This window comes from Vipera berus (genome assembly GCF_964194415.1).
Source record: "Vipera berus genome assembly, chromosome: Z".
In the NCBI taxonomy this organism is placed as follows: domain Eukaryota; kingdom Metazoa; phylum Chordata; class Lepidosauria; order Squamata; family Viperidae; genus Vipera; species Vipera berus.
In genome coordinates this window covers 38,441,503-38,465,858 of record NC_138205.1, presented here as the reverse complement: position 1 = coordinate 38,465,858, position 24,356 = coordinate 38,441,503, and the positions used below count along the sequence as shown (strand labels likewise).

The 24,356-nt window shown below is 38.3% G+C and overlaps 2 protein-coding genes across 2 annotated transcripts in view; both read right to left on the bottom strand.

Annotated features, from left to right (window-relative positions):
* Positions 1-260: 260 nt before the first annotated feature.
* Positions 261-7,522, bottom strand: PRR29 (proline rich 29; the record flags this gene model as incomplete). The annotated part of the gene is made up of 6 exons (XM_081346180.1): positions 261-292; positions 1,416-1,486; positions 2,170-2,348; positions 3,674-3,777; positions 4,973-5,057; positions 7,466-7,522. 6 exons carry the CDS (start codon positions 7,520-7,522, stop codon positions 261-263), a joined length of 528 nt encoding a protein of 175 aa, XP_081202306.1.
* Positions 7,523-23,856: 16,334 nt separating this feature from the next.
* LOC308679182 (acid-sensing ion channel 2) overlaps positions 23,857-24,356 on the bottom strand; it is a gene marked incomplete at both ends in the record, with an annotated part of 684,458 nt that continues 683,958 nt past the window's right edge. Inside the window, one exon of the mRNA XM_081346523.1 lies at positions 23,857-23,958. Within this exon, the coding sequence (XP_081202649.1) occupies positions 23,857-23,958 (102 nt within the window). The remainder of the gene's footprint in view (positions 23,959-24,356) is intronic.

Here is a 24,356-nt window from a genome sequence, read left to right as displayed (position 1 = left end):
TGTAGAAAATGGAAGCAGGACTTGTGAATAGAGGTATTATGCATAATTCATATAATGTAATATACAATTTATTACAAAGTTTGAAATATGTGCACAAATATAAACATACTAGCATTGATCCTAGGCTTTGATTCTATTGGGAAAACATACAATACAAAGTTTGTCCTGCCATACTCCGGTGCAATTCAGAAGAGCTTTTTAGGCTTTTTGCAGCTAGGAATGTGCATCTTTTTGTAGGAAGAATAGTTGAAGCTTTAATTTCACTTCCATTGCTCAGTGTAGTCGTAATATTCTGGAAGGAGAAAATTGCATAGATTATCTTGACAGAATTTCTAGCAAAGGAAAGGTGCTTAAACTGCCACTGGCCACACACTTCTCTTTGCTTTCCTGCTGTCCCCGTCTCCTTTTCCTAGAGAGAAAATAGTTCTTTCATATCTATAAAATGACTTTTAAATAAATTCAAATATTATTTAGTCAGTGTTGGCAATGCAATACCGTGGGCATGAGAGAATTTACAACACTTAGATGCAACTCGGATCTCCCCCAATAAAATAATAATAAAAATCTTGTTGAATGATAAATGATTAAATCATATAACATTGCTAAATGTCATAAAATCCCTTTTATTGGCAATCTTGCAAGATTTCATAGGAAATGTATAGAATCTGGTGAAACTGGGCCCTTTTAAATTGCTTAGCTTTTAAAAATAATGATTTTTTTTTAAAAAAAGTAGTTACAGTCCTGTGACTGTAAAGTTGTAATCTGTCTAAAACATCACCAAGGGGTGAACAATACAGAGCAGTATTACAGTTTCCTCTGATTAGGCTTGATTTGACTTTCCTAGTTTACATCCATCTAGATCAGTCTAGGGACGCAGTGGCTCAGTGGGTTAGGACACTGAGCTTGTCGATCAGAAGGTCGGCAGTTTGGCGGGTTGAATACCGAGTGCCGCGTAACAGAGTGAGCGCCTGTTACTTGTCCCAGCTTCTGCCAACCTAGCAGTTCAAAAGCACAGAAAAATGCAAGTAGAAAAATAGGGACCACTGCGGTGGGAAGGTAACAGTGTTCCGTGCACCTCTGGCGTCTAGTCATGCCGGCCACATGACCACGGAGATGTCCTTGGACAAGTGCTATCTCTTTGGCTTTGAAATGGAGATGAGCACCAGCCCCTAGAGTTGGAAACGACTAGCACGCATGTGCGGGGGAACCTTTACCTTTACCTTTTTAGATCAGTCTAGCTACATGTTAAAGCTGCCAAGTTAAGAGTTTGTAGTAAATGGCCAAACTGTCACTAAGCCAGTACTGAAATTACCAGGATAAATAGACTCTACAAATCCGCCTGCATCAGAAAGTTATGATACAAATAATGGGCATATTATTGAAATGCATCTGTGGTCCATCCACTGCATCCTTACCTGAAGCTGGTAAGACATCCGCTGTGACAGTTCCAGTGGCACTTGGTGGTGGGGGTGGGGGTACCGCTTGACTAAACAAATATAAATTAAAATGGGATGTTTATATTACAGCAGGCAAGGTGGTGGGAAATATCCACGGCTAATTCTCAATACCCAGGGGAACTTTCTTACACTGATAGTTCTGCTTACTTTAGAAAACATTCGAGATCCTATCCCATTTTGGTTAAAGCAAGTTTCTTCCCTTTTATTAAATTAGCAGAAATTTCATCTGACCTTGTCTTTGAAATGCCTAATAAAATACTAGGAGCCAAATGAAGCTTCTAATATTGCTGAATTTTTAATTCTCTGTAAATATCATTGTTTTTCAAGATTTGAAGTAATTGAATAAATTCTACAAGAATAAGCAATGGTAAATATCTGGGATATTTACACATTTAGAAAACATTTATATGCAGAATCTGGGAATACAGACAATAAAGAATAGTAGCAATGACACAGACAAGATATTAGTGGTGGTGACTAAACAATGTAAGTATGCTTCACTTGGCTTATCATAATCTAGAGAAGGTCCCAAGTCCAGGTGTATCCTACCTTCCACTAATTTTGTGATGAATATTACTATTTTATCACTCGTCTTAGCCTTCCATATTTTATATGTAACATTTGGATGAATTATTGTAATACATATTGGGATACTGAAATGCAACACTTCAATTGTTTATAATCCTTTTCCCATCTGCACAGTTCTGCTCACCCATCATCTTGTCTCCCCGTTGACTGAAGATCTGGGCCCACATAGCGAATGATGGGCTGCTGCTGCTGTGTCAAAACTGAGGATTGAGATGGAGGCTTCCATGTTCTGAATGGAAGGATGCATGGATAGGGTGCATAATGGTGGTGGAATACCATGTCCATCTCATCTTCATCCTCTGTCTGCCAGGGAATAAGGGGTATCTGCTAGAAAGAAAGATTAGGACACTTAAGACAATGGTTCTTATCTCAAGTATCATAAACCCAAAATGGTTTTACCTGTGGCTGCACTGATATAGTCCTGTTAATAAATTGTATTTCCTGTTGCAACAGCATGAGGTGAGCAATAAATTGAAGTGAATTAACTCAACGAATCCAAGTTTACCTTTAAAAAATAGTAAAGACCTATTTTGCCTTGATAGGCTAGCAATCTAGTATCTCCAGGTTTTTCTCTAGCCACCTTCTACAGACCCTTCCAATTGTCAGCATTATTCCTTTCTCCTTTCTATAAACTCACAGTGGCTTTGACTTAGAAAACCATTTATACTCAAATCTATTAATATTGCTGTTGTGACCGTTTTAGGCAGAACATCTGGCTGCAGTATGTAAAAGAGACATTGAAAGGGTGAGTAGTGAAAATAATAATTCATTGCACATAATAATTGCAATTAGGAGTCATGAAGTTAGTCCCAAGATATATTCTGGATCCCGACAGAAAAAGTTAAAAACTTCTGAAAACTGACTTGGTGCATTACATTCCTTTATTTCTCCTGGGTGGAGATATGTGGTTGTCAAGTTAGGCTTTGAAGCTATCAGCTTTTGAAGGTAGATCCTGAATTTATGAGTACTATAACCACTTTTATTATAAGTTACAATAATAGAATCTTGCAATCTAAATGAGCTTCTCTCTGCTTTTTATCCTAAGAGAACTATGGATGGTCATATCTGAATATTTTTTTTCCCCAAATTCTATTTCTGCGTTGGACTCAGATTTCTCTTATCTAACGATTGCCTTGGCTGCACCTCTTCCTCCTGTTTCTCAAGGTTATTCTTACATCCAATTACACAGGCAGAGTCATTCAGTATTTTATGGACATCATATATATTTCAGATGATGTGTCATTGCTTCATGCATAACTGTTCCTGTCCGTATTCATTAGTAGCTTCATTTCACATGCTAGGCAGCCAATTAATTTCAGAACAACAAAATCATTATGCATCAGAGATATCTCTTTGTAATAAACCTAGGCACATTCATTCTCACAACAGGTTTAGATTTAAGAATGGAACCTATAATGTTGTCACTGAAAAATGGCAATCTATTCCATGATTGTCTTCTGGTATGTTATGATGTGACATCAAGGCACATGTTTTTCTGCTCTCCTGCCCTTCAGTTGAAGCCAGTAGAAGGCAAGACAGTTGGCACAGAAATGCCTTTTTTTCCTTTTTTTTCCTGAGTCAACTCCTCTGTCATATGTAGATCTACCCTAGATCAGCAATCTACCTACCGGGCTTGGATTGGATTCAAAGCATGCTGCTGCTGACATAGCCAGGTTGTTCATTATCACTTGATGCATCTGGGCATTTTGTATCATCATTAGCTCTATTAAATCTTCCAGAAATTAAGAACACATCAATATGCATTGATTTATTTATACATATATACAAACAGAAATATGTAACGTGAAAGGAGGAATTACAGAACCATAAGAACAAGGTGCACAACCTGAACCTATAGCATTACACACAAGCTCTCAGTATTTCGGTATTTTCACAAGTTCCACAAACTTTCAGTATTTCAAGATTTCAATGTGCATGAGAGAAAGTAAAACTTTCTAAATACTTGACTGCAGAATAAACATTAACTATATTTAGTTTTAATTAAATGCAAGTGAAATGAGATTAAAATTAGTTTTAACACTGCACTTCCATATGTTCAAAGACCAAATTTGATTTTCAGCATAGGAGAAGCTATGCACTCTTGCTATAGAGCTTAATGTTTAAAAATCACGACACTTTTAATCCATTAAATTTTATTTGAATAGCTTAAAAATGAAACTACAAAGCAAAAATGTAGCATAAAAAGAAGAAAATGGCAAGCCTTGGAATTTAATAAATGATTGCATTATCTGACAAACACAGATTAAAATTGAAACATTCTCAAATCTCAGCTCATGTTTCCAATCTTTTAATACACCTGCTCTCAAAGTAGTTACACATCTAATCCAGACCACAACTAAGAACAAGAAAAGTGGCTGTTACTAGACACAAGATTCATAAAGCTGTTTCAAGAGTTATAAAATAGCCACTTATTCCAAGAAATAACATTTTTGCCATTGGACTATGCATTGCTACTCCAGACAATCATGCAGCAATTACATGTCTTAATATATCATTGGAATCAGTTTTCAGACAGTGACTCGTCTCTACTGACCAATACCTGCAGCATCGCTAGTGAATATATGCATTTCAAATGTAGCAGAGATGTATGTCCGATGGAATTACATGTCTCACACGTATTTTGTTGCAATTTTTCATCTTTCTTTCTTTGTAATAACTGATATTAACCATACTTTAAAAAGCATTATTAGAATATATTGATATAATAGATTAAAAGAGACTCAAAAATAATTTAAACTTTAAAATATTCTGAATTTATTCATTTTCAGATAGTAGTATGGGGTGGGGTGGAGTTTTTCAGACTAGTAACACATAGATATGTTCCAAGATAATCAGCTGTTTCTTTTAGGATCTCCTCCTTCCATCAATCTCAGTTCTCTAGCAAATTGGTAGACTTGATTTCTTACTTTCTCTGAAGTGGCTTGTGCAACTGGACTGAGGAAATGTTGGTGGCATCTGTTGGAGAATGGTCACTTCTGGCTCTTGAGTAATCTGAGAAACAATGGAAGGAAATTCAAAGAAGAGCAGGCTGTCTTGGGGACCTGCCTCTTACCACTTCTTTCTGGATAAGATTCTGTTATTATTGTTGTTTTATACAAAAGTTATACATCTGATTGAGCTAGATTGGACTTAAGCTAAATGCACAGCTAGGCATCCCTGGCTTCTTTCCTCCCAGTGGTATAATTTAGAATAGATGGGATCCAAGTTCTTCTGCAAACAGAAATGTTGGCCTATATACTGTGGATCTCCCAGGAATCTTTTGGTAGATCAGAGTGGACCTCTTTTGCACCAGGATGACTTTTCAGGCTCATTCTCTACAATGATGCTGTCACACCTTTCACCATCTCCTTAAAGTGAAGCTTTATTCAGATTTCCAACCATGGGCAAAACTGTAAACGCTGGGTGATTTAAGGATTCCATGGAGGGTCCACTTCCTATAAGCCTCTAAGACTAGATTTTCTCCAAGATTCCCAGAATAACCTGCTCTAATGCCTACTGATGCCATCCCTTGCTGCCCTTGTCTTTCAAGCCAGGATGGGGGGACAAATTCACCAAAATCAGAACACCAGTTTACATTACATATTGATTTAAAGAACATCTGAACAACATACTGTATAAGCAGATTGCCTAATTAAATCAATTAGTTAAAATGAAATTAGTAAAAATTAACATTAAAAAAGTTTATTAAAAATTAAAATTGAAACTACAAATGGGTAAATAATGTTTGTATCGGCAAATCCCTCCTCTAAACTGACTCTTATCTAGCACTGCCCTTTTTCTGATCTTTAATTATTCAGCTCAAGATATCTTCTTGAATTTGAGCCAGAGACTCCAGATTTTTGCTCTTATTTCTAAGTTGAATCACAGAATTCCTGCTGCATTGCAGAAGCCCACTCAGTTGAACAATTCGGCAGAAGTCTCCTCCTACTGCACCACACAACTTCCTCTGCGATGTACAGCTTTCAGGAGGAAATTGCATACTTTAGCAGAAGGGAGGCGGCTGCTGCATCACACAATGCACAGCATGCTTGTCAAGCTATCTTTAAACATGATGTAGTGCTCTTTCACCTCACCTAGAAGCTGATGAAAGACGGTGATAAAGCATGATTCCCTCTCCTGTAGCATTGTACAATCCCTTTCCTGTGCTTGTCAGCAGTTGGATTAGCTATATTTAAACACAATTTTAGTGATTTAGAGGAAGAACTCTTAATACATGTTTTAAAATAAACCACCTAGCAGCTGACAGGTTGGTAGAATTGCTCCCAGGGTTGCACTGGACTGCACAGCCCTTTCCTTCATCCCCATCATTTATTCATTATGATAATTCCTCTTTCTAAGATTGGAAGATCTAATGAGTTCAACGGGAGAGTTTCATTTGGAATAACTGCTACAGACTCTCCTTTGCTCACGGCAGAAGGGCTCTGGAGAATGTGGAAGTGCCCAAAGAAAAGAAAGATTGAGGCAGGCCTGAACCATCCCAAAATGGCCACTGGGTGCTGATACAGTCCCAGTCCTGGGAGATACTAATGGAATGATTGGTGAGAGATGTCCCAATATTTTTAAAATTAAAGGAATTTACCTCAACATAAATACAGCTAAGAACAACTTGAAGGCATCTCAGATATGGACCACTGATCAGATGAAGGCAACATCATCATAATTTGACAGGAAAAAATGAAGTCATGTTTTTTCATGAGTAGATGAAGAGGGGCGGGTTTCAGATGCCTCTCAGGATTGCTGCCCAGGTGAAGATGTTAAACAAAGCTATTGTTTAACATTGTTTAATTGCTCTAAGGGCAATTGGGCATGGCACAACTATTTGCCATCTATGTTCTGTGGGCATAGATTTACACAAAGTTTTTCTGTCTCCTCATTTTCAGTTGCCAGAAAGGTGATTATGTTGGTTTTTCACTGCCAGTGTAAAAGAGGTCTGTATGATTTAATTCTTTTATTATCACGTAAGCTTTAGTATACCTCTGTCTACTTCATCAGCTTAATTAAGGCAGGGATATTATACCTAACTCCTCCAGCATCCACATCTGCATTATATAATACTGTTCTCTATGACTATATTCCCTGCCTCTGCTGAAGTGGATTGAGATATGTAAATTTTATGCAGTCATAAATATGCTAGACTTTTAGGTGACACAAGAATTATTGTTATATTTCCATTTTCTGTTCTCCATTTGGGACTCAGGAAGGGTGTTACAATTAGCTATAGCATATAAAATATATTGCCTCTTCCATTGCCGTGTCGTCTAACCCACAGATTTGGTAGCCACCCAGAACCTTTCTTGGTTGGAACTGAATCAAAAAGACATGCAGGATTACAAAAGATTCTTCTCTCTGCTGCCAGAATCAGATACCTTTTAATACTCCCACCCACCGCAGTGACTTACTGGTTGCTGAATGAGGTACACTTGTGGGGAGACAGTGCTGTTGCCCTCAGGATCCATAGCAAGGCCTCACTGGTCAGTAGAAAATACCAGCAGGAAGAAAGCTGTCAGACTGGTTGCTAAGGGAGCTGTGTTTAAACATACTTAGCCTTCCCTTCCTGTAGGTGTTTTTCCTCCTTCAGTTTATAATTAGCTTATCACGAGCATTGAGTTTACCCAGCAAATAATCTAATAATCACAGTAGTCTCCCAACAGTTAACTCTGAGTCTCAATAATAATTCTAAGTCACTTGATTTTATTTTTAGAATTTTGCCTTTCCAGTATACAAATGGATTGGGAGGCTATTTTTTCCAGCCAGACATTGACCTGTTCAGCATATGAAGACAAGGTTGTTTTCTGAGAAATTAATATTTGTTAAAGAAAGGGGCTGATAGAAGAAATAAAAGAAGTTACCTACCAGTTGTCTGAGTGCAGCTTGATTATCCTCAGCTAGATCCTGACTGGTCCCAGCTGGGGTTCCTGTTGGAATAGCCTGGGGAATATCACCCAAACATCTAAGCTGCCTTCCTTTATGAAACTGCTTCTCCACTCAAACCATTCTGGTTAAGTTCATAAAACATGCTCAAAATAGTTACTGAACAATTCATTAAATCACAGACTGAGTCAGGGCTTTTTTTCTCATAGAACGCTCAGAACGGAGTTCCAGCACCTTTTTTGGATGGAACCTTGTAGAATAGGCAAGGCGGGTTGTATGACATGTGTGAGTTCCGGCACCTTTTTCTTTTACAAAAAAAAAGCACTGGACTGAGTTAACTGGCTAGGCTGTTGTAGCACAGAAAGGAGAGAGGAGGGGAGAAAGGAGGAGGAGGAGGGAGAGTTGCTACTAACCAGGAAAACATGTCCTGTGAAGGCAGCCCCCAAGACGTAGTTGGGGAAACATAGCCCTTGTGTGCACATAGCCCTTGTGCAGCTGCTTCTCATCCTGAGAATGGGTAAACAAATGGCATGTGCTGTGAGTGTTCTGGATTTCGGTCTACCAGCCTTGTATTGACTTGTATGAAGAAAGGCCCATAAAGTAGAGCCTCACATTTCCAAAAAAACACCTGCTCCACCACAAACCTATTGAGCATAAATTATGAGCCCTCCTCCCAATGTTGAATTGTTTAATGAGGTTTTATGTCATCAGCTTCTTTTATTGAGGCTCTGTCCTAAAAAGATTAAATGCAAACTTTTCCAGTGAAATAAGGTAAGGCAGTATGCATTTTAGCAAATGAAAATCAGAGCAAAATAATCTGTCCTTTTATACAGGGTTTCCCTTAATTAGCCAGAATTTTTTGAGGACCTGAAAATATTCTGCAGTGTCAGCCAGTAGTTACTACATTGCTACAGGTTGGGGAATATTAGGCTAATCAGCTGAAAAAAATAAGCTTAGGCAGAATGAGGAGGTAAGTGAACTAGACTATCAGTATTCTACCCAATGGGGATTCTGTATATGCCTTGGGGACTTCTTGCACAATAGTCATAGAACTGGGAGGCTACATAATGTTATTGCATAAATTCAATTAAATCATAATTTCTGCTTTTATGACTTGTTCATTGGGAGATTTTTGCTCCTTCCACATTACCAACTTGTGAATCTTTTCTTTGCTTCAAAAAGACCATATTTCTCCCATCTCACTTTACAGAAGTGTAGTTGAGAAAGATTTTCTGAGTTTTGCTTTGTTTCTTCTGTTCTAAATTAACCTGCCTCCTAATAAGGCTATTATTCTCACTAGGGAAAAGATGGCTGTGCGATTAAATGAATGGAGGGATAGGCAGGCACATGGATAGACCTACAGTCTTATACTCCACAGAGAAAAAAAAATCTCAACTTGGAAGAGTGGAAAGATTTACAGGCAAAATAAATTTAGAAGCAAAATCTGCAATGTGTTCTCTTGTTCAAAAGAGACATAATTAAAGTTAGGCAGGATAATTTTGTTTTCAATTTGGGGAGCCCCATATGGGAAGGGCTAAGGCATGTACATTCTTTTCCAAGTCATGGGATGATCTATGCTGAAAATATGAGGGATGTGGGTCACATATCAAATGTATTAGTTGATGGTGGCAAAAGGTTATAGGTTTCTAAGGAGTTTCTAGGTTAGGGATCCTAATTTGTATGTAGAATAGCAGGAATATTCTTGGGAATAACTGGATTTGGGCTGTACCTTGTGCATACTGTATTAACAAAATATGTCCCAGTTCACTGACATTATCTTCACTATTACCAGGGAGTGCTTCCTGTGTCATGTTTTTAGGCTGTGTCATGACTCAATCTAATCTAAAATATGCTACTTGAAAATAATGATAGATCAAAGTCATGATGAATAGCAAAACTGGTATCTATGCGCTTATCTGTTGGCAAAACTGGCATATGGAAGATTGTAATGTGGAATGTAAAAGAAATGAAATGAACCTATTTTTGTCTGTAAAACAAAGAGAACTGGAAAAGATGTAATTGGTTTGAAGACAGGTGGCCCTATAATATGGACTGGAATTGACTAATACACACAGGGAAGATAGAGGTTTAATTACTGAGCCTTGGTGGAGCAGTGGGCTAATGCCTCCTTAAGTAACACCAGCTGCCTGCAATTAGTGCAGGTTCGAGTCCCACCAGGCTCAAGGTTGACTCAGCCTTCCATCCTTCCGAGGTAGGTAAAATGAGGACCCAGATTGTTGGGGGCAATAAGCTGACTTTGTAATAATGCCGCTTGGGGTGTGTATGAAAGCCCTAATAAGCAGGCATATACATAGAATGAAGGCTACTGCTAAGCTTGTAAGCCGCCCTGAGTCTTTGGAGAAGGGCGGGATATAAATGGAATTAAAATAAATAAAAATAAAATAAAATTATGAGTGAAGAGACTGACATTCATGTCAAAAAGCATAAACGGACATCTTTTAAATTGTTGTGGGTGCAGAAAGAAATAAGAATGTATAAGTTGGTGATAATTTGCATATTGCAGTATATTCCCTAGAGTGGTGCTAATGGAAGATATGAGTTTTGAGAAAATATGTGCAACTTTTTAAACAAATACTATGGAAGGGGTGACATGAATGTGGGTGAGGTCAAGGCACCTGTGTGCACATTGAGTCATATGAAATCCATGAATAAGTAAGGATAGTGATTGAGTGGTGGGTATCTGCTTAGAAACAAGCATGCTTGCTTCAAATATATGATTCAAGCATATGTCTCTTCATAAGTACATATGGAAAAGGAATAATTTGAAGAACATAATTGATTTGATTGGTTATGATGAAACACAAGAGAATTAATGAAGGATGTAAAGGTGATAAGAGATTCTAAATTACTTGGTAGTGTTAAAAATAGTTGTAGGGGAGAAATTATACAAAAAAGAAAATGAAAAAGTAAAAATAATTTGAATGCAGTTGAATGCAGATTGACAGTTAGATTAATCTTCCAATAATCAAAATAGAAAATGGACACAATAGATGTGAGAGCATCTTGAAATAAATGATGAAAATGAAATCAGAAAACAAATATCTGTGGAAAAAATAAATGGGATGCAACGAAGGGGAAGGTTAGGCTGGATGGAATTAAAAAGAGAGGAGAAATATAAAAAACAAAACAAAAGGCAGTAGGTAAATCAACAAACGGGCATGGTGAAAGCAAAGATGCTTTGCATGTATAGAAGGAACAAATGAGCTGGTTTGTGTGTTTGTGTGTGTGTGTTTATAGTCTTATTTCTGAGTAAATGTGCCAAAGTTCATGATAACCATACATTGGAAAGTTCATATCGCTTAATTTACTTTGGAAATATCTAGAGACATACTAATTTATTTTTAATTTTTGAGAGATTCAGTAAAGATCCTATAGATTGCAATTTAGTAAGTGGAAATGGTGCTATAAGAGGAGGAAAAATGTTGGGTTTTGTTTGGATAGAGATCTACCCAATACCCAGAAGATTGATAGGCCTATGCCCAAAAAACTAAAATAAAAAAAAAATCTAATATCCTGGCTGATGGGACACATGATGAAGGAAGGCAGAACATAATATCCCTGAAACAAATCCTTTGTGAAGAGCAGTTGGTGGTTAGTTTCCTGTTAGTAGTTGAAACTTTTTCCTGCTGGCTAGGAGAGGAAAAGAAAATGAAAATCCACTACCTGCTGCCTTGAAACTATTGCACATCACAACTGTAAGTGTACCATTACTCCCTGAGCTACTAAGGATGTGCTCTACTACTCCCTGGCACACTAAAGCTCAATAATGGAGATGGTACAGCAATATTTCTGTTCTTGTTTAGTTCAAGGGACACACATAAAAAGGGCAGAACTTCCACTGCACTAATCACTATTCTCTTGAGTTTCTTGACCCCTGCTCCAATTCAAGAAAAATTAAACATAGCATGAGAAAATACTCCAAGATATTTTAAAGCTCTTCTCTCAGCTTTTCATTAAATGAAAAGTTATTCTCAATAGAAAGATTTGTAGGGCTTGCAGAGTAGGTATATCTCAAAATGCAAGATTTTGCATTAATTAATGTCTCTGATGGATTAACTTAGCTTTTATTTATTTTTTTATTATTATTATTATTATTATTATTATTATTATTATTATTATTATTATTATTATTATTATTATTAAAGTATCAGGTTGTGAAGCTTTCTTCTAAAAGGGGATTATTGGTTGTGGAACAGTCTTGTCATATATTTCACCTGGCATTTGAAAAGACAGCTCTCTGAATCCAGTTTTCATTTTTTTCAGTTTTGAAGCTGCAGTTTTAATCCTAATGACTCTCTTAGTTCTACTTTTATAGTTTTATGATTGTAGCTTTTTTCCTGTTTATTTATTAGATTTATAATATACAAAGCAAGTGAATATAAAACCATGCCTGTTTGTAATGTAAATTAACTCAAACACATTTTTATAAAAGCTGGAGCAGAAATAGATGGTCATAGGATTCCAGAGTTGGGAGACAATCTTGCCATTCAATCCAAAGAAGCAGTGGGGAAGCAGGAAGAGAATCAGGTGATCCACAACAGGTTGGCTGGTAGCGATGAAAAGTGTTCCAACATGTCAGGTTCAGAAGGGAAAGAACAAGGTTTGAAAATCAGGAATTTCAATCCAGCCCCATACTGCCTGCATGTCTGCCTTTTTAAAATCTCTCCCAGGGCATAACTGAGTACTTTTGAACCTACGAATTTGCAGGACTATGCTTCTCTATAAGGTTGGTGAGCTTGACCTTTGGTTTCTGACATATGCCACATGCATCTGTCAGTGATGTTTAGTGATCCTCCTGCTGCCCACATGGGGTAGCAGAGAAAGGGTTGTTTTAACAAACTGAAGTCAGTACAGGCAAGACACAAATCTATAGCTACAGTATTTGGAGAAGTATCACTTGACTATGGAATTAGCACTATTGACTACCATCAAAATAATGATTGAATTGAGAGATTTAAGATTTAATATTATCTGTTCACGATAGTCTTTTGGTTAGTTCCTTCCCAACCGTTAGAAGTTAAGATTTTTTTTGTCCAAATATTGCTAACGTACTATTGTACCCACAATTTTCAATCAGTTTGACCAAGAGTTGTAAATTATAGCTCTAAAATGGACCTATCCATGCTGAGGAGAAGCAGGAGAAGGAAAAGAAGAAGAAAACAGCTTTTCTATCTTCTGGAGAAGCTAATTTTAATATTCTCAGAACCTTGAAGAAAAAGCATGTCCCTGCATCCAATATCAAAGTGACCTAACTGTTCAACTCCAAGTCATCTGGTACTGATTCTCTTCCTAGAAGAAAAAATATCCACACAGTGAGAAGCCAAGGAACAAGGGCTGCAGGCTACTGCAGAAATAAAAAGAGGATGCCAAATGCAGAACTTGCAGTTAACAACTAAGTAGCCAATGCAAGTTGTTCCAAGCCACCAGGAGGAGCTGTTAGCTTTAAATTCTCAGCTATAATACTTGGTCTTAAAAAAACACCCAAGTTGACATTACTTGGTGATATGTCTGCCTGACTTTTCAAGCATATTATTAAGGGCAAAAAGGGGAGTGAATGCGTTCACTGGGAATTGAAGGCTGATGTCTGGAGTGGGAAGAAAAAATTGAAAGCTGCAACTAATAGAAGAGGATAATGCAGAGGAAGAAGAAGAGGAAAAGAAGAAATGGAGTGGCTGGGACTGAAACAAGTATTCATTATATACCCTAGTACTGTATTACAACTTATTTGCCCAGATGCTGGAGGAACCATCTTCTGGAAAGCATATGGCTCTTGGAAATGGAATATGGTTGGTTCTATAGAGTCCATTGGACTGATCCAACTGATGTCTACTTCTTCTCTTTTATATCTGCTGACTCTGCTGAGATTTATGTTTGTAAATCACTCTGTGTGAACACTTGGGTCACAGAAATATGCTAAAGAATTGCATTCTTCATTTTGCAGAGCACTTACATTTTGTGGAAGGACAGCACACCCCCCCCCAGAAGGAAATATTTTGAGGACTATTAAAAAGCAGAATATTATATTTCCCCAAAGGAATAATGAAAAATCTTAAGCAAAGACAGCCCCAAGTCTCCCTCCCCCAAGCAGAAACCAAACAGGTCAGCTTTTAGAAATGCAGATTTGATAATCCTATTCAGGGAGGTTGGAGCCAGGAAGCTAGAAGCTGAGATTAGAAAGACAAAGACCCCTAAAATCTATATACCACACTCCTAAAGACATGATCTTTAGGACATAGTAGGATTAACCTACCACTATCAAAATACCAAAAAGACATGCTCAAAAGCTTAGGTCAAAGTTCATGCCACAGGAACAGGAAGAACAACTCCAAACACAAAAGCCCAAGAAGGTATAAAAACCACCACTCCCAGCAACATGTGGTCAGCTTTCCCAGAGTCACATTTCTGTCTGGCTGTGCTGTTCAATAAAATACAACCTCCTTTCTAAAGCAGTCTCCATTTTGTTTATTCCCAGCTTGGACTGATGAAGATTTTTCTTTCAACAATTTAAAACTTCTATAGTTTAGGCTGAGAAAAATTGCTGGCTCAAAATGAAACAGTGAGATTGATTGATTGATTATCTCATATGCCACTCATCTCACCTGAAGGTGACACTAGATGGCTTAAATAGAATTGTCATTAATCATAACCTGGAATGCTAGGGATAATAACAGAAGTAATTTTGTACATCTGCAGAATGTTAGGATCTGATGCTGATTTTGACTCAGATCTTGCAGTAGCATAGCTACCAGGGACACAAGATGAATTTTTTGTTATGGTACTGCATATATTGCAACCTAGGCAATTGAGATGAGTAGTACTTGGTTTAGTTATCCATGACCGAACACAATGATGAACCTATGATGCATATGCTACAGGAGACATGCCATGCCATTTTCGATGACACACCAGGCTTCCAAAATTTCTGGAAAATGTGCAAGAAGGCCTTGATTTGTGGGGCCTCTTCTTGTGTTTTTTTCTGAAGCTTCAAAGGCTCCTTGAGAGCAGGGCCTTCTTGTGCTACTTCCATGGAATCCAGAGAGAAGAGTCTGAGAGGAGGTCTGGAGAGGTCTCTTTTGACCGGGGTGGGATATGTGTGTGTGAGACATGCCAGCAGAGTCAAGGTAGGCATTTTCTGAATTTTTGACATGCCGTGCCCAAACATTTGGCTTAACAAGTTACACGGACAGTCATTGGCTTCCAACTGCTTCAAGTGTTCTGTTCCTTAATGCTAAATTGCATGCTAATAAATCAATGTTTATGTAAACTTCTGCAATCAATTTGACAATCAGGAATCAATTTCACCCACTGGTTACAGGTAGTCCTCAACTTACCACTATTGTTTATAGACCAAAATTACAAAGACACTAAAAAAAAAGTGACTTACATCTGGTGCTTGCACTTTCAACTGGCATCCCCATGGCCATTTGATCAACATTTGGGTGCCTGGCAACCAGCATCTATTTACAACAGTTGCAGTGTCCATCTCAGCTAGTTTCCCACAAACAAACTCAATGATAGAAGTTGGATTCAAAGACTCTGTGATTCACCTAACAACTGCATCAATTCACTTAACAACCATAGTAAACAGTTATAAAATCAGACGCAGCTCACTTAATAATCACCTTACTTAGCAACAGAAATTCTGGTTGCAGTTGTGATTGTAAGTTGAGGACTACCTGTATTTGTTTCCCATCACCTCTGCAGTCTCCCTTTTGCCCATATAGGGTTACCAGATTGATCTAAATAAACAGAAACCAAGCAGATTTTTCCTCCAAACATTGCTGGTAAACTCCCAGCTTCCAAACAATGCAAAGGCTCTTTTTGAAATATTCTGTTCTGGCGGTGGATGGTTATTGTAAGATAAACTCTTGGGACTCCAGCTGGAGAATCACAGATGTTGCAGAGGCAGGAAATCTGCAGCCTGCAAGATTAGTGAAGTCCAATTCCCATCATATATGCCCATCGTTGAATGCTAAGAATCATAATCAAACAACATTCTCATTGTTTCATTCTTTTTATTGTCAAAGAAATGTATATGGATCTGCTTTGCATGTGTTTCAAAAAAAATCTTTTTTTAAAAAAAATCTCAACAGGGATAGCTCTGTAGTGTTCATTAATTCAACCCTCTCCCCAGAATTACAACTCTTGCATCTGGTTCATAACTTAGCTGGAGAGATACTTTGTCTTTCCTGAAAACAAAAAAATCTCTAGAGATAAAGAAAAATGTCCTTGAATGTGTTGGACAGATCCTAGTGTTGAAAAGGGACAGAAGATTAATCCAGTCCTAGAGCTACTTCATTCAGTTTACAGGGTCCTATTCATCAGTGTCACAAAGAAGTGAACAGATTAGTTGGACCTCACAGCATTCTTCTAAATCCAAAGCCTGTTTGACAGATCTCTTAGCTCAGCTGGAGAAAATGCAGTTTTATGAGAAATCAGGTATGAAAATGCATAGAAGCAGTCTTTGATGAAGCAGCATTCTGAGATGAAGCAGCCCCTTCAGGCAACACCTTAAGAGAGCAGAGCAGGTGGACAACAAGGTGTTCTTTAGTCCATAATTTACCTAACCGTCTGCCTGGAAGGATCTTTTGGATTGCATCTGATATTGCAGAAAGAAATGGTGCCATGTCTCTTTAATTCACTATGGCAGGGGTGTCAAACTCAATTTCATTGAGGGCCACATCAGCATTGTGGTTGCCCTCAAGGGGCCAGGTGTGTATGGCCAGGGTGGGCATGGCCTACTGGGTGGGCGTGGCTAGAGTGCGTATGGCCTACTGGGTGGGCATGGCCAGCTCTACATCGTTCACATCAAGGGTGCCTATGGGGGCCTGGGCAGGAGTGGGACAGATCTGAGGGTCTCTGGAAGAAGGAGGGTCTCTGGGCCAGGGCCAAGGCAGTGGGGGCCGTTCCTCACTGTTTCCAGGATGGCTTCGCGGACCACATGAAACCACTTCATGGGCCGGATCTGGCCCCCGGGCCTTGTGTTTGACATGTCTGCACTATGGACACTGGAGACTAGGATTTGTTATTTTGAAGCCAGATACTTTTCTTGTATTTTGGGGCCTGGATGGCAGATTACAAGAAAAGTCTAGGGCTGTAAGCTAGACTAACGTCCAAGAAGAAGGGAATGACAAACCATTTCTACATTGTTCCTGAGCAAACCTCATCAGTATGACCACACAGCCAATAAAAGTTAAACTCGATTTAAAGGAGGGTTCATCTTTTTATTGTTTTGATGGATTGCATTGCTGTCTTGAGAGCCATTGACACAGATCAGTTTAAAACCACAACAATCAAATTAAGATACATAGTTGCATCAAATATGCAGTGACTGGTTTTAATTTTGTTTCTAATTCCATAGATCAGCCAAGAGTTCCTACTGCCTTGTAATACTTGACTTCTCTTCTAGAAACACGAATTCTCCAAAGCAAAAGATCTGCAATAATCATTAATATAAACATTTCCTGAAAATTACAATATTATTAGCTATGCTTATTACGATTTTCTCTCTCTTCCCTCTTTTTACTTTACCCGAATTTAATCTTGAAGTATTTTACATGCTGTCTACTCTCATTTATTTCGGGTAGTGATGAACGATTTCTGCAGACCCTGAGCCTCCCCAGCATTTATGACCAGACGCCTAACGGTAGGATTGGCATTGCAGTTTCCTCTTCCAAAAGGCACAGCAATTGCAATAGAAAGCTAGCATTGTTGTTCATTTTGCTTCTGCTGTGTCTTATCAGATTTTGTTTTATCACTTTTATCCGCAGTTTCTAGTATTCAACAACAAGAGTATGTCTAAAACAAGCCATGCATCATCGAGATGCTTGGTGTTAAGAGGATGGCGGGAAAGCAGGGGGAACATAAAACTCACGAGATTTTCTGCTATATGATTCTGAAGGTGACACCCATTCCTTTAGGGGGCAACACACGTCTATGAAAGAGTATTCAGAATACAGCCTGCCTATTTTCATTTTCCCCATTCTTCACATAAAAACTCATTATTTGATTAAACATTTGGTTTTCTCCAATCATGATGTTTTATGTTTTTCTAATTTCCTTTCCAAGAATAGTGGGCCAGAGATGATTTCATATTGGGAGTTTAAATTGGCTGCATGAAACTAATGGACTTTTTTTTAAACAAGTTTGAATGAAGGGGTGGGTAAGAGAAGCATTCACATGACATTTTAAGGATTTTTGGAACTAGTGAGGAGTGCTTCAAGTGATAAGACATGGTCTTGGGGTTGGATGAAGTGGTGAGGACTTTTATCCTGGTTTGGTAATTCAAGAACCGAAAATTGTTGATGGCTTGGAGAGAATTCTGTAACAGATCTGACATCAAAGGAGACTATATATTTACTAGCATAAGAAAAGTCTGATAAGTAATAGGACTCTGTAGTGCATCAGATTGGCTTTGGGGTATGTGTAAGTGCAAGCCTGCAGTTCTTTAAACCAGACACATCTTCCTTCTAAAATCACCTCTGCAGCTGCAATGAATCTCAAGAAAAGAAGTGTAGTAAAATGTTCTACTTACATCGAACAACTTTTTGGAACAAAGGCTGAAGTCCTATTAGTAAATGAAAGAGCCACTTAAGTGAGATGGGCAGTATAGAAATTTAATAAATCTATAAAATAAAGAGGAATTATACCCAAGGTTTCAGAAAGCTTATATTTGTATCACATGCCAGATTACTACAATGTAATATTCAAATGGACATAATACTTGATTGGTCTGAAAGAAACCATATAATAGCTGAGTTGTAAACTTATTTGGCTAGCATTAAATTTGCCACTCCAGTCTCCCCATATAACATAGAAATGAGCAAGTCTTACCTTCAATCTTATAAATAACTAGCCTGCAATAAATATGTAATTAAAGATACAATAGATTGGTGAAGAGTTCTGCCTACCCCACAACAGAATAATGTTTATACCAAAATGAATATTTAGGCATATGTAGGTCTAAATAAATAATCCAGTAAAAAGAGCATGCAGGAAATCTTAACAGTCAGCCTTGAATTTTTAATTCTTGTGGCCTTTATGCCATTTATGCCATTGAATTGATTTAAGAAATGTCCATTTCAACAAACTACATTGTCTACACCTCCCCATTTCATTTATGGAGTCAGAAACAATTGCTCTATGCCCCCAACTTCCTTCTTCCAATAGCCCACCTGCACCTATGCCAGATGCAGCTGAGGGATATCGTTTTCCTTATTACTGTTTTCTGCCATATTAATGTTTCATTTACCTGCATGCAATTCTGGATTGCCTGAACTAACAAGGGCCTAATTACAGTAAAGGAGTGTCTTTCCATCAATGATCTGTCCCTGGAATGGGGAGCAAAATACTATCAGTCTTTGCTTGGACCATAGGAATAATAGCAACATTCACATAATGAGGGCCTTGTAGAAGTGAATAAAATTAAGAGGAATAAAAATCTGAACTTTTAATTCATTGTGGAAAGGTAGTCATACCATGAGCAAAGAGGTTCTTTATTATCTAGCAATATGTCACTTATTTAAATAAGTGTCACAGCAACATGTGGATGATAGGAATTCATAAAATGGCCCCCAGGAAAGTGCCATACAAGGTTTACTCAAAGGTGTGTTTTCAAAAGGCAATTTCCTTGAGGAAAAAATATAGTCCAGTTGCCTTTTGAAAATGTATCTTTGAGACAGCTATGACCTGGATGATGGAGAATCTCCATAGACATACAAATTCCATTAGTCTGGAGATGGAAATGGTGTGGTAAGAACACCTCGTTTTTACTCTAGAACAGGGGTCTTCAAACTTGGCCCTTTTATGACTTGTGGACTTCAATTCCCAGAATTCCTCAGCCAGCATGCCTGGCTGAGGAACTCTGGGAGCTGACGTCCACAAGTCATAAAAAGGCCAAGTTTGAAGACCCTGGCTCTAGAACCTTGAGACTTGTAGGTGAGAGTGTTCTTAATCATGTTTTGCTGAATTCCAAGTATGAAGTGGGGTGGGATCCATCCTTAAAGCCCGTTCACACACCTAAGTGTTTCTCCGGTTTCAGAAGAAGAGAAATGCCAGCCTCTTAGCACTGAGCACTCGGCTTGCTTCCAGATATGCTCCAAAGGAGGGTCCAATGTATAAGCAAAGTAGCAGCTAGGTGATGGGATTTCATTTTTCTTACAGCTTGAGGAATTTATAATCAGCAGATCCTTCAAATATCTGGGATCTGAAGTTGAAATGTTTTTCCACTTGCTTTCTTCCTTCCTTACTTACTTGTTACTTCCTTAAAAGTTACATTGAGGAAGTATTGGCATCTCAGCAGTTGGACTGGAATGTTTTGTAGACCAAATTCATAGTTGCCAATTTTGAAAATTCCTCTTTTGTAATGTTTTCCTTGGCATTTCTCTAAGGCCTACTTGACCTCTTCACTGAATAAACGATCTACTTTCTTGAAACGGAGTTAAATCTACTCCATGAAGAGAGCTCTTTAGAAATAGAACAGATTATCTTTCTTTCTTGATTTTTGAGTCACAAGAAGTTAGCATTTTGGTCCAAGTTATCTATTAATATATTACCTGGGTTCAACACAGGGAGGTGGCCATTTTTCCCCACTGTGCTCAGTCTGTAATGTAAAGAGAATGAAGATAAATGGACTTAGCTGAATTCTTCTGACAGCTGCACTAAATTCTGACTTTAGCTTTTGTTGTTGTTATTGTTGGATAGAGCTGTGGTAGAATGAAAGCAAAATCCTCCTAATTGTCTTGGAGTTGGATGTGGCATCTCACAGCAGTGCCTATCCTACTCCGCTTTTCATTTATTTGACCGGAATGCTTATGCCCAAGAGAAAAAGAGAAAGGGAGGGAGGGAGGGAGGAGAGGGACATAGACAGAGTAGGGGACTCCCAGGCTACTTTTGCACATAAAATCCTTGGAAACCTCTATAAATACTATGACACTAACCAAATTATCCTTTGATTAGCTAGTAAGATCCACTTATGAAGCTGTCACAGGCAAAGCACCCGAGCAATATTTGCTAGCTGCTGGATTCTCAAAATTGAGAAACTCTGCACTAGAGGGAAGGTGGCAGCATGGAGGCATCTTGATCTTGCTATCCCAGACCATATGCCTCTGGCCTTTAGGATACCTTTTATGACCCAAAAGCATCCTCAGGGCCTTTCACTAGAATGGACCATTCTTGCCACCCCCACCATTTTATTTTGTTGTGGAGTGAATTAAGGCAAAGACATGAACTAGAGAATGATTGCCAGCAAAAAAGTTGAATAATATTCTAGATATAAAACTAAAAGTATGTAACTATGTATTCTGTCTTATATCCGCCCCCCCCCATTTTGCCTAGTTTCAAGATATATGCCTCGTCTTCATCTTGTAAATTTGGAGATGAGATGATGTAATTTCTCTAAAAGTGATGTTCTCGTGGGACTCTTAAAGGCAGAGACAGCAACATTCGCAGGGAAGCATGATGCCAAAAAGATGCATTGTTATGCAAATGCCACCATTACCTATTTGTATTCATCTTGATGCCTGACCCCAGGATGTCATTCAGTGTTTACCGTTTATAATGATGTCACACTTCTCAGCATCTGCTTTCTTTTTGCTCCCTAGTCCCTTCTCCATCCCATAGATAAATGTTCACAGCTCTAGCAATAAAGTAATACAGTATATACCATAGTTAATAGGTTCCTCCAGACCCAAAGCTATGTTCTGCTTCAGACTGGAACAAAATTCACCTCTGGCTGGTGGCCACACCTACACTTCTAGTGAGGTTGTTTTGCAACCTCTGTCAGTGAGATCATCATAAGCATGCTAGTTTGATTCTTCCCTGGAGATAATTTGCATTCCAAGTAGGTAACAGTATAAGAAGGCTCAATGTGTATGTTAACACTGTCTACTGATCATATGTTCATTGAGCAGTCATTATGGAACTTTGTACTATATAGAAGATGCTTCAGAGTACACCTGCTGAAACTTATACATAAAATAATAAAAGCACATGGGTGGGTGTAGTGGGCCTCACAAAGACAGGAAGATTAGTTAACAGTAACTTCCTTTTGTCTGGCTGCAGGACTGCTCAGGAAACAAAATGGACATAAAAGCAACCAGAATGCTAAAACAACGTGATATTAGATTTTGCAGAGTAAGTCTGTTTCATTAGATACCTACAGTATATTGTGAGATTCAGATATGCACATATTTAACTGAAGGCATCGGTGGAAATAGAAAACACTGTGGTTGGAAGAAAATAAAATGCAGAAGATGCAGACAATGATAACTGCGCTCTTGTTTGGGCATTTACTTTTACAGTCTGTCAGGTGGCAAAGATACTACATATATATGTATATGTACACACACACACACACACACACATATACACATACATATATACACACACACACAAACATATGTATAGAGTCTCAATATTTATTTTAGGATGACTGTTACAGAACTTAATAGTGTCATTCATAACATGAAATGAATGATCTATTATTTATCTTCCAATGTCACCTATGCCATTGTTTGTAAGTGCTATTTTACTAAATTCTGCGTATGATACACAGATCAGTTTCTACACAAAAGACAAATGTGCAACTAACTCCCTCATAATTATAATTGCTTGAATCTTCTGCATTTAGTTTCCATTGAGCCTCACCAACTACTCAATCTAGAAATGTACACATAATCTATCTCAATATATTGTAGAGATATGATAAAATATAGTCCATAAAACTGTGTGGTTTACTTTAACAGGCTGTTAGGGCACCATATATCCTGAACTATAAACTAGCCATCCAGGTTGTGACTTAATATGTTGTGAGAATCTAGTTTATGTGATTATTTTACATGTATTGTGCAAATCAAAGATTTAGGCCCAGTCAATCAATGTCTGTCATATGACTTATACAACATACCAAAATTATCGTTCTGGAAACTGCTAAAACATTGCTTATAAATAGCCTAAAAGGACATATTTTGTTCTTTACTCTTTTTAATGTTGATAGTTCCCACGTTGTAGTAAAACATCCACAAAGGTGGAATAAGCAGAAATGACAGTTTTTCCCCTTCCACAAGATCACCTTTAATAGTGCTGTTAAGAATGAGGAAGCAGGGCAAGTCAGAAAGGTAACTGGAACCCACCTCCCCCAATCCTGGGACACACACATGTTGCATTACACGCCAATCTAGACAAGACAGTAGCTGTATGGCTAACTAGTGTCAATGGGGCTGGTGCATTTGTGACTGCCTGCATTTAAGAAGTGGTCTATAATGGTAGATAAGGTGAGCCATTCTATTTGAGCATGCTCACCTTGGTCATCAAAGAGCTGGCTCACTCAACAATTTGACCAGAACTTTGAGACCCTGTCACATTTAGCATACAACAAAAAAGAATGGAAATGGACCATTGCTTGTTTTTAATTCAGCATATGTTGTTAAATAATGGTAAAACTCTTGAGCAGGAAAGTCTGTACCATGTCCTCTACTTTTGTTGTGGCAAAAGAAAAAAGAAAAAGGGAGTAGTTGTTGGATGGAGACATGGCTTGTAAGGAAAAAGAGAGACTGCCATCAAAAGGACTGGCATGCAGGCTTCTTTTGTATAACTTGTAGGCTGTCTATGAAAGAATGATTCCTTGGTCATCACACTTCTCCAGTTCAAAAACTGAGATGTGTTGTCCACTGGTGGAGATAAACCTTGCCCTTTCCTACATCCTCATCCACTCATCCTGGCAGGACAGGCTGATGCAACTGAGTCCATGAAATCTTTCACTGATTTTGGCAAGAAGAGAGAAAGAGAACAATTGGATGCATAGCAATTTCCTCAGTGGTTCCCCCACCCTGTTAATGAGCCTGAGTAGGATTCCCTGGCTTTTGTAGGTTCTGCCATCCAGAGTGCTGAGGAAGCATTGTCAGCACGCAATTTCTTCCAACGTGCCAAGTGTTGTCTGCAGTGGGACTGTCACAGTGTGGCTCGTGGGATCAGAGTGGTTTGACAAGGGCTCACACGTGCTCTGTGAACAGAAAAAGGGAAGACGACCAAGGGAGAATAAGTGGACAAATCCATTCTTCAAATCTTACCTCAATTAAGAGCTCACTAAATAGTTTAGGCAGCCATTCCTCTTTTGGCTTTTGCTGTCTACGTCCAAGATAATAGTATTGGTATAGCTTTCAGAGATACAATATTGTAGGAGCTTTGCTGCAATTCATAAATGCCAGGTATTATTAAAATCACTGTATGGGGTTTTACAGGCAAAAAAGATAGGCATTTCAAGGATATAAATAGAGCTGATTTCCCATTTATATTAAGCTACTCTTCTCACATTTTTTCTCAAGTTGTGATAAAATTCAGAGCTGATGGCCTCAACACCAGCTACTCTCCCTCCCAAATATTCCAGCCAGTATTTGTTTA